The sequence below is a fragment of the Scyliorhinus canicula genome, chromosome 9 (assembly GCF_902713615.1).
Source record: "Scyliorhinus canicula chromosome 9, sScyCan1.1, whole genome shotgun sequence".
NCBI classification, from domain to species: domain Eukaryota; kingdom Metazoa; phylum Chordata; class Chondrichthyes; order Carcharhiniformes; family Scyliorhinidae; genus Scyliorhinus; species Scyliorhinus canicula.
In genome coordinates this window covers 32965038-32976592 of record NC_052154.1, presented here as the reverse complement: position 1 = coordinate 32976592, position 11555 = coordinate 32965038, and the positions used below count along the sequence as shown (strand labels likewise).

The 11555-nt window shown below is 44.0% G+C and overlaps 1 protein-coding gene across 1 annotated transcript; it reads left to right on the top strand.

Moving 5' to 3' along the window:
• The first annotated feature begins 6595 nt into the window (after positions 1–6595).
• Positions 6596–8013, top strand: mc1r (melanocortin 1 receptor). Its single transcript, XM_038806474.1, has one exon. The coding sequence runs from the start codon at positions 7017–7019 to the stop codon at positions 7971–7973; it is 957 nt and encodes a 318-aa protein (XP_038662402.1). The 5' UTR covers positions 6596–7016; the 3' UTR covers positions 7974–8013.
• Positions 8014–11555: the final 3542 nt, after the last annotated feature.

Sequence of the window (11555 nt, the reverse complement as noted above, 5' to 3'; positions counted from 1 at the left end):
GAACCTGAGAGGGCTGAATGAACCAGTCAAACGGTCACATGTGTTTGTGCATTTGAGGAGCTTGAAGGCTTGGGGGACTTTAACACGATCATTGAACCAGGTTTGGACCAAGGTCAGGGAGGGTATCAGCAGAGGTGAGGGAGCTAAAGGGGTTCATGGAGCGCATGGGGGGGGGGGGGGGGTGGGGTGGACCCATGGAGGTTTGGGAGGCTGAGGGCAAAGGAGCTCTCATACTTCTCCCATTTGCACAGGGTGTACTCTCGGGTTGATTTTTCTGTGGTGGTCAAGATGCTGCTGGTGGGGTACTCGACGATCATGGTTTCAGACCACACGCCACATTGGGTGGACTTCTTGTAGACCCGAGGGGGGCCAATATTCCAAATGAGGCCTAACTAAGGTCCTGTACTGCTGCAACATGACTTGCCAATTTTTATATTCAGTGCCCCGACCATTGAAGGCCAGTATGCCGTATGCTTTCTTGACCACATCCTACCGCCTGATATTGCTAAGTTTCTGGCCTCGCTAATCGAGGACTGTGTGCAGGGGGTGATAGGGGAAGATCAGACAGGGTTTGTAAAGGGGAGGCATCTGTTGGCGACTGTTAGGAGATCACTAAACCTGAAAGTGATGCCCCCGAAGGGGCAGGAGGTGGAGGTGGCTGTGACAGGGGATACAGAAAAGGCTTTTGATCGGGTGGAGTGGAAGTATCTGTGGAAAGTGTTAGGACGGTTTGGGTTGGGGCAGGGGTTTGTGGACTGAGTCCAATTGTTGTATAGGGTGCTGGTAGCGTGCATGCGGACACATTGGATGAGCTTGGGGTACTTCGCACTACACCATGGGACAAGGCAGTGGTGCCCACTCTCCCTATTGCTTTTTTGCCTCAGCAATGATGACAATGGTGCCGAGAGCTTTGAAAAGCTGGAGAGGCATTGTGTGGGAGTTGGGGTTGAGCACAGGGTTTACATTTCGGAGGTGGTGGGGACGAGCTTCAGATATTTCGGTATCCAGGTGGCGCAGGGAGGGGAGCCTACCCTTTAGAAACCCTGTCTGATCTTCCCCTATCAGCCCCTGCACACAGTCCTCGATTCACGAGGCCAAGACCTTTGCCAGAAACCTAGCATGCACAAGTTGAATCTGGAGCGGTTGGGGGAACAGATGAGGGCGGCACGGTAGCACAGTGGTTATCACTGTTGCCTCATAGCTCCGGGGTCCCAGGTTCGATTCCCAGCTTGGATCACTGTCTGTGCGGAGTCCGCGCGTTCTTCCCGTGTCTGCGTGGGTTTCTTTCGGGTGCTCTGGTTTCCTCTGGCAAGTCCCAAAAGACGTGCTTGTTAGGTGATTTGGACATTCTGAATTTTCCCTCTGTATACCCGAACAGGCGCTGTAGTGCGGTGACTCAGGGATTTTCACAGTGACTTCATTGCAGTGTTAATGTAAGTCTACTTGTGACAATAATAAAGATTATTATTATTTAAGAGGTGGGTGTGCTGCCACTGTCGCTGGTGGGGTGGGTGCCGACAGTGACAATGATGATGCTGCTGAGGTTCTTGTTTGTCTTTCAGAACCTCCCGACCTTTGTCCCAAAATAATTCTTTAAGAAAGTCAATACTTTGATCTGGGGGTTTGTGTCTGGGGAGGGCAAGCCCACGAGTTAAGAAGGTGCTGTTGGAACGGGGGCAAGATGGGGGTGGGGTGGGTTTTCCTTGACAAATATAATGAATTATTACTGGGCAGTGAATATCGCCATGGTAAGGAAGTGGGTAGTGGGGTGGCGTCGGAGTGGATGGAGTCAGCCTCTTGCAGGGGTACAAGTCTGGGGGCATTGTTGACGTTGTCTCTGCCTTTCTCACCGGCTAAGTACTCCACAAGCCCAATGGTGGTGGCAGCCCTGTGGGGGACAGTGGCGGCAGCATCTGAGGTTGCAAGTTGCCTCGGTGTGGGCACCAATTTGTGATAATCACAGATTTGCACCGGGGAGGGGGTTGGACACAAGGCTTCGGGCAGAGATCGAGTGGTTTGGAGACCTGTTTGTGGGCAGCAACTTTGCCAGTATAGAAGTCTTGGAGTAGCAAAACGAGCTGCCCAGTGGGAATGGGTTCAGATACATACAGATTTGAGATTCTGTGAGGGAGCAGGTGACGTCCTTTCCCAGTTTGCCGCCCTTGGGATGACAGGGTAAGGTTCTATCGAGGGGAGGGCGTCCAACATCTGTAAGGAGCTAATGAACTGGGACAAACCCCGAGAGGGGAAGTCAAAGGGAAATGGGAGGAACTTGGATGGGGGGAGGGGGGGAAATGGAGGCTGGGTTGTGGGATGAGGCTCTGAAGAGAGTGAATAAGTCCTTGTCATGTGCGAGGCTCAGCCTTATCCAGTTTAAGGTAGTTCACAGGGCGCACATGATGGTGGCTAGGATGAATAGGTTCTTCGAGGGGTTAGTGGACAGGTATGGATGGTGCGCAGGGAGGCCCACGAACCGTGTTCACATGTTTTGGCCATGTCCAAAACTGAAGGGGTTCTGGCAGGGGTTCGCGGACATAATGTCCAAGGGGTTGGGGGTGAAGGTGGTCCTGAGTCCTGATGTGGCGATGTTTGGAATGTCGGAAGACCAGGGAGTCCAGGGGGCAAGAGGCCGATGTTCTGGCCTTTGCCTCTCTGATAGCCTGGAGGGACTCTCAGCCACCGAAACTGGGGGTGTGGGTGAGTGACCTGGCGGAGATCCTGAGGTTGGAAAAAAATCAAGTTTGACTTAAGAGGGTCGGTTGATGGGTTTTCCCAGAGGTGGAAGCCGTTCATCGACTTCTGCAAGGGGGGGGGGGGGGGTGTAGATAAAGGGGTTAAAATGGAGGAGGCAGGACAGGAGGAAGGGAATGGCAAGGGTTTGGGGTGTTGTTTAGATAGTTATTTATTTAATATAATGTTCCTGTTGTTCTTGCTCTTGTGTTTGTTTGTATTTGCTGTTTATACATATGCCTTAAATAAAAATATACTTTTAAAAAATGTTAATGGACACATTTGGTTAGGTGGAGACAAACTATTTCCATTGGTTGCTGAGTCTAGGACTCAACCATATTAGATGCAGACCTGTTGGGAATGGATGAGGAAATATTTCTGCACACGTAGGGTGATAGAAGTTTGGAACTTTTTTCTGAAAATGGCGATTGCTTGTTGATCAATTGTAAATTTTATATCTGAGATTAATATATTGTTAAATGAAAATATAACGGTGCAAAAATGGGTATGTGGAGTTAGGTTGCAGATCATGATCTCATTGAACAGTGGTGAAACCGGGCATTTTGATGCTTGAACATGCTCCTGTTCTTGTCTTCCTTTGCATAAGAAAGGGAAGTGTATCAGTGAATGTGGGGCAATCTGTTTGTGAAGTGTGGTTGTTAATAACCAGTAATGTGCACAAGTTGTGAGGTGATAGTGTGAAGACTGCAGCAGTGCTAAATGTGTGAGTCCGAATTGAAACTGTGCATGTTCAGTATGAGTTCTGATTGATAGATATATTGTTAGGTGAGAGGTGAGTGATGGGGCTGTTGTGAATTGAGCAGATTTGCAAGGCTAGTGGTGAAGTTGGCATTTTAAGATGCATTCACTGACCTTGCCGTTTAATGTGAGGTGATTAAATATTTTGTGAAAATAATCAAAACAACTAAATACCTAACCACTGAACTATTTTCGAAAAAGTCGATGAACAGCTGCCATCTCCGGGCAAACCCCTCCACAGACCCTCTCAAGGTGAACGTTATCTTCTTCAGCCTGAGGAACTCTGCCAGGTCACTCACCTAAACCAGCCCCAAGTCCTGCCATTCCAATAAGATCCGTCTCTGGGCCACCAGGGAGGCAAAGGCCAAGACATCGGCCTCTCTCGCCCCCGGACTCCTGGGTTTTCTGACACTCCAAAGATCGCCACTTCTGGGCTCAGGACCACCTTCACCCTCAAGATCTCCGACATAAGGTCGGCGAACCCCTGCCAGAATCCACCAAACTTCAGACAACCCCAAAACATGTGGACATGATTCGCAGGCCCATCCGCGCCCACCCACACCTATTCTCCACGCCCTCAAAAACCCTGCTCATCCTGGCCACAGTCACGTGTGCCCTGTGGACCACCTTGAACTGAATAAGACAACGCCTAGCACACAAAGAGGATGCATTCACCATCCTCAAAGCCTCCTCCCAAACCCCAACCTCCACCTCCCTCCCCAACTCTGCCTCCCACTTACGCTTCACTATTCCTATCGGCTATCGGAGCTCCTCCCTAATCCACCAACTCCTTACAAATTTCCAACACTTTACCCTCACCTACTGCTGCTTTTGACACCGTCTTGTCTAACCCCTGGGGCGACAGCTGGGGAAAGGATCGTACCTGCTTCCTGACAAAATCTCTCACCTGTAAATGCCGGAATCCATTCCCAGCGGGCAACTAAAATTCCTCCATCAGCCCCTCCAAGCTTGACACGCTGAATCCCTGCCATTTGCCACCCCAAAACCCTCTGTCCAGCGAGCAAACTGAATATCGGTGCCCAAACTGAGGCCCACTCTGCAGCCATTGTTCCCAAATCCTCAGGGCGTCACCACGACCGGGCCTGTGGAGTATCTGGCCAGCGAGAACGGTAAAGACGCCGCCAACAGTACCCCTAAACCCGTGCCTTTACAAGGGGCTGCCTCCATCCGCTGCCATACCAACCCCTCCCCCGCTACCCATTTCCAAACCATTTCTATATTCAGCGCCCAGAAGTAATTCAACATTTGGAAGAGCTAACCTCCCCCCCCCTCCCCCCTCCCCCGGCCCGGCGGGCTTCAATCCAACAGCACCTTCTTCACCCACGGGACTTTGCCCGCCCAAACAAACCCTGCAAAAAGTGAATTCACCCTTCTAAAAAAAAGCTTCAAGAATGAAGATCGAGAGATCCTGGAACACAAGTAAGAGCCTTGGGAGATCCATCATCTTCACCGATTGTACCCCTCCAGCCAGCGACAGCAGGAGCACATCCCACCTCCTAAAATCCCCTTCATCTGTTCCACCAACTGATCCAAATTCAGCTTGTGGAGTTGCTCCCATCTCCACGCCACCTGAATGCCCGAATACTAAAAGTTCCCCTGCAATACTCTAAACGCACATAGATTTTATCCTAACAGTATGACTGAAAGTGATACGCACATGAAGCAAGGGCACATGAAATAAGCTGCTTTCTGACTGCACACTACATTGACTGTGGGAGTTGAGCACTCCCTCTGCTTCTAAACAAAGTGCACTGAGTAGTGTGTAATTAAAGTAAGCATAAATATTTATTTTATTTTTGCCATTTGAAATTGATTACAGTTCAATTAATATATGAATAATTAAGCATTTTCAACAACTCATTATTCAGTGTGTATTAAATGTATATAATCTTGTCCATGGTGAAGGACATGACAATTTCAATCATGCAGCTCACTGAGAGCTGTACATGTGGCCCATTCACTAGCATAGGTTGCCTTTCACTGATTTATACTGTACACTGATTATTAACATTAATAAACCCACTTCAAAACTGAAAGCCTTCTGCTACAGTGACATAGAGCACTGGTGATATTTTCATTTTACTTTTTACATAAATATTAGCCATTGTCTCTTTTGCTAATCAAAATGAGATGTAGCCATGTTAAGTAATGGAACATTTTTCTTTTTTTAAATAAATTTAGTGTACCCAATCATTTTTCCAATTAAGGGGCAATTTAGTGTGGCCAATCCACCTAGCCTGCACGTTTTTGGGTTGTGGGGGCGAAACCCACGCAAACACGGGGAGAATGTGCAAACTCCACATGGACAGTGACCCAGAGCCGGGATCGAACCTGGGACCTCAGCGCCGTGAGGCCGCAGTGCTAACCCACTGCGCCACCGTAATGGAACATTTTTCTGCGTTGCAACCAGTATCAAGGATTGCTAATTAATGATGAAGTGTTGTATGATTGGAGAAAAGAAAAACAGTTAACAAACTGCATCCTCAATTACAAGCTGAAGAGTCATCCAATAAATTGAATCCTGTCTCAAAAATCTAGATCAGTATGTGATTTTATTTCCCATCAATCACTTTATGAGTTGAAAAGAACTCTTCTGATAATTTAAGAGCAGAAGAAGCTATCCATAGGTAGAAAGATGAGTAGATTCACTTGCATGTGGAATGCAACACACATCGGATTAGAATGACAGGGCACTTTTACCACACTAATACGCATGCTGACTGCCAGAAGGAACCGTATTGTTGAAGGAAGTATTTTCAGATTTAAACACAATTTTCAGATTTTTGCTCTCATTGTGTGATCTGAAATACATGCATGCATTCACATCAGACAAACATCAAGAAAACAGATGATCTTTGTTAATTGTTTCTACTTCTCATCCAGCCCTTTGACTGTCAATCAATTAATAGCATGCTGTGGACATACCATTTGATTGGTCGATTTTTGCTTAGGTTTAGTGGGAAGAGCTATGTGGAGAATGAATATTCTTCTAAGAGAGAGTTTAAGAAATCGGGTTTGTCCACCAGGCGATTCAGTGTGTGTTTTACCAGGCAGCCTGACTTTTGAAGCTATTTTCAAAGAACAAGACAACAGATCTGAAACAGAATAAGCAAAGAGGACTTCAAGGTGTTACGACAAGTGCTTTCTTAAATTTGTCAACAGGCAGAGAAACAAAAGCAGATACAAATGAAAGCAACACTGCAACAGAAGTTTGTAGTTGATGTGCCAGAACAAGTACAGTCACTTTCTGCAAACAGCTGATGAACACCAAAAAGGTCCCCAGCTTTCAAGCACGGGTAATTTCTTTGATATCTTTGGTACATCTAATTTCATTTAAGATACAGTAACTATTTTAGCTCTGAGAACTTAATAACTTTGCCAGTTCTGTGAACAAAGTTCCAGAGTTCGTTTCCAATGGGAAAGTGATTACTGAAAACGCCTTTACAATCTTGTTTGCAAGTTACCCACACTTACTTTCACATTGTCTTCATTATTGAACCTTTTGAATGATGAACGTCACAAGTTTAATTCCTATCGGAACATTGCCGCAGGACATTACATCCCACTGGTTGCCAAAGAGTTCCAACAGTTCATACAATGCATCCACTTTAAATTGTGAACCAATCAGTATTCCGGAAGAGATTTTCTTAACACTTGGGATTGTAAGTTTGGTGGAAAATATTCTGGTTATCGTGGCAATTATTAAAAACCGAAATTTGCATTCTCCAATGCATTATTTCATTTGTTGTCTGGCTGTGGCAGATATGTTGGTCAGTTTGAGTAATGTAATAGAAACAATTGTTCTTATTCTAATGGCGAGAGGAGCTTTGACTGTACGGAACCATGCTCTTAAGCAAATAGATAATCTCATAGACGTGATGATCTGTAGCTCAATGGTATCCTCACTCTCCTTCCTGGGTGCCATCGCTGCTGACAGGTATGTCACCATATTCTATGCCTTACGATATCACACCATTATGACAACTCGACGTTCCATGATCATTATTGCTGGAATCTGGGTCATTAGCAGCATCTCAAGCATCTTGTTCATCTTCTACTCAGAGAATAGTGCAGTTGTCATCTGCCTCATTTCCTTCTTCTTTGTGATGCTGGTTATCATGGGCGCCTTGTATCTCCACATGTTTGCTCTCGCTCGAATCCATGCCAAGAAGATCACAGCCCAAAAGAAGAACCGAGCTGGTCATCAGGCCACCAACATGAAAGGAGCTATTACGTTGACAATACTGCTGGGCCTCTTCCTGATTTGCTGGAGTCCTTTCTTTCTTCATCTTCTCCTCATTATCATTTGCCCTAAAAATCCCTACTGTCTGTGTTTCACTTCTCATTTTCACATGTTCCTGATACTCATCATTTGCAATTCAGTCATCGACCCAATTATCTATGCCTTCAGAAGCCTGGAACTCCGGAAAACTTTAAAGGAACTTATTTTCTGTTCTTGGTAGTAAATGCAATTTTGGGGAAAAAATGATTTATTTCAAAAAAGTAATTTGTGATTGAGTTATTTCCTCCTGATTCCCCATTTCTAACACTAAAGTCTCTTGGATTACTTATTTTGTTCAAAGTGTTATCTTCCCTTGTTGTCAAATTCAAGAATACCTTCCAACATCAGAAAATCCCCAAATGTTTTGGAATGGGTGCAGATTAGGAATGATATTTATTTATTTTCTGTCAGGTAAATGAGATGTTGCTTCTGTGTCCAGCCATTCAGACACTCCCCCCCCCCCCACCCCCCCTCCCCGTGCGCGCCCCCCCCCCCCCCCCCCCCCCCCCCCCCCCCCCACCCAATCTCCAACCTTTTTGGGCTTTGGGAGCTATAATAGGAATCACATCTCTGGGTGATAATCATTAAAACTCCTATTCACCATGCGCCCCATGAATTAAATATGTTAAAAAAACACACCTGCAAAGAAATTGATCGCAGTAGGAATTGTGCTTTTTCTCCTATGGAATGAATAAACTGTGATTTAAGTGTCTTTGGGAACCACAGAAGCAGCAAAGCAAAATTAAATGGGTTTAAATTTCTTCTATTTATTTCAAAGGAGAGCTATGAAATGAGGATAATTGCTTTGATTATTAGCATTCCACTAGTTCTATCTTTAATCACAAGAAATTTTGAAAATATTTTGATATGACAAAATAAAAGAAACCCTCGTATTTGTAAAGCTGGAAGAGTCATTTAAGTATTAAATGAACAGCAACATAGAAGCATGTGTTTGTTGCAGCAGCTCAGGCTAACTCAATTTTTTTATTCCTCCATGAGATGTGAGTGTTTCCGGTTAGGACAGCAGTTATTGCCAATCCCAATTGCCCTTGAGAAGGTGAGGGTGAGCCACCTTTTTCAACTTCTGCAGTTCTTGTGGTGCAGGTACACCCATGATGCTGTCAGGGAGGGAGTTCCCGGATTTTGACCCGGCAACATTGAAGGAACTACACTTTTTTCCCAAGTCAGAACAGTGTGCGGCTGAGAGAAGAACCTGCAGATTGTGATGTTGCCACATGTCTGCCATCCTTGTCCTTCTAGAAGATAGAAGTTGCAGGTTTGAACGGTGCTGTTGGTGAGTTACTGGAGAGCATCTTGTTCATGGTGCACACCTCTGCCACGATGCAACATAGGGAGGGAGTGATGATGTGCCAGTCAAGTACTTTGGCTTGGATAGTATTGAGCTTCTTCGGTGTTATTACAACCACCCTCATTCAGGCAAGTGGAGTGTATTCCATCAGACTTGTGCCTTGAAGTTTGTGGATAGGCTTTGTGGAGTCAGGTGGTGAATTACTTGTTGCATAATTCTCAGCCCCCCCTCACCCGCTCTTCAGTCACAGTATTTATATGGCTGGGCCAGTTATATTTCTGGTCAATGGTAACTGGGGGAATTCAGTGACGATAATGTCATTGAATGTCAAAGGGAAATGGTTAGATTATGGCTTGCCTGAAATGTGACACAAATGTTATTTGCCATTTATCAGTTCAAATATAAATGTTGTCCAGGTATTGCTGCATGTGGGCACAGACTCTTCGTTATGAACTGGGGAAAATGAAATTGAGATAAAACAAGTTATTGGTACAAGTTATAGCTAAATGGGGAACCGGTCAAGATGTTGAACTGAGCAGATTTCACTTTTGCTGAAACCGAAGACAGTTTTCCCAAACATGGCCAAATAACCTGTGTGTGGTAATTAACTGCTGGATTTCACTTAAAGACTTATATAATATTGAATGTTGTTTGGGGAAAAAGGGGCATCTCACAGTTCAGGAAATGTAGGTCATTGGGAACCAAGGGGTAATTTCATGAAACACTGTGTGTGTATAGCCATCAGTGTAATAAGTGTATTATAGTCCTTGTGTGTTTTTTTTCTTTTAAGATAATAAATATTCTTTATTAATTGATGACAATGACTGGACTATTCATCCCTGGCTTGCATATATTTTCTCACAGTATACCAAACTAAAAATATATACCACAAAGACCCAGGGTTCCACGTTACCCTTCTGAGTTTTCAGATACCCTCGCATTTTACATCAGAGAGGTTCTCAACACTCTTTCAGAATATGGGGAATCCTGAATGAGACTGAGCACTGTGCCATCATCCATGAAGATCCTCACAATGATTTAATGATATAAATTGAATTCAGAAAAGAATTATCCCTTGCATTCTCAGTCAGTATACTTTACAACCATACTCAAATGTTGGGCAAGTCTTAATTTTCTATAGTGATCAGCTATACAATCCAACCCAACCAGAAACAATCTAAGGGATATCTTGGCTATGCATAGCAGATATTAAAAGCTAACTACTTCGGAGCTGGAATCCACCCCTTTTCATTTAGGAGGCAAACTCAACCATATTAAATGGTCTAGAATTTTTTTTATTGTCACTGGGATATATTTGCGTCAATACAATTCTCAGTATAAATTAGGGAATTCCAGAATTTTGACCCAGTAACAATGTCGGAGCAGCATTATAAGTAGGGTAGTGTGTAACTTGGCAAGAAAGTTGGATACTCCAATTAACCAAAGTTACAGCGCAATACTTGCAGTGTGAACTAATACTCGGAAATAGAGACCAGTATTCCTTTTACTTAATATCCTCAACAGTATGTGAAAACATAAATTAAAGTATAAAATAATACAGCCTACAAGTGCGGGTTCTGAATAATACCATAATTGCTTCTGGTTGGTAAAGGGACGATTTGTAATAGGGAACATCAGAAATTCTGGTTAGTAGAGAATTCCATTTGGGAGAGTGCCGGATAATACAAAGGTTACTGTATTTGATGATAAAAGAGCTGATAGGAAATGATAACGGAATATGAATTGTTACATAGACAACTGAGCAAATGAAAAGAGATAGGAAGTACCGTGATGAACAATAGTCAAAGGAATACTGGTAATTAAAACTGCTAATGTTTCTTTAATCGTAAAGCTTTAAATTATGGTAAGCAGTGTTTTGAGTCCAATTTGTATTTGGTATATTTACTAAATTTGTGTAAGATTTGTTATGCATCTCCAATAGCAGATATTGGGCTGGGTCTTGCTGGACTGGGTTTTTTCCATGCCTTCTTAGACTTGTTTACTCACCCTTCATCTCCAAATCTTTTTGCATTGTAATTTAATGGTGCAGCAAGTGCAAAGGGGCATCTGCAACCTCAGTGAAAGGCAGGACCGACAGAGTATCCATATAAACAATTAGATTTAAGGATTGAGAAAGAACAGGAGCAATTGAAAAGGCGAATTAATTAGATTCAAATTAGGCACTGAGAGGGAAAGGAGGATAGAATTAAGAGAGAAAGAACAGAAAAAAACATGAGGATAAAATTCAACGTTTGACCTTTTGAAAATCTCTAAGAACAATTTACCACCTGAAGGAAGAAAACTCCACAGATTAAATTGTTCAATATCTGGGTGTGAGAGATTGATTGGGATTGCATCAAAAATGATTACATTGTGAAAAAGGTTAATTACTATATGTAACTTTCTGAGCGGAGGTTAAAGGGCAATTAATGTGCAAATCTAGCAAGTTTTTAT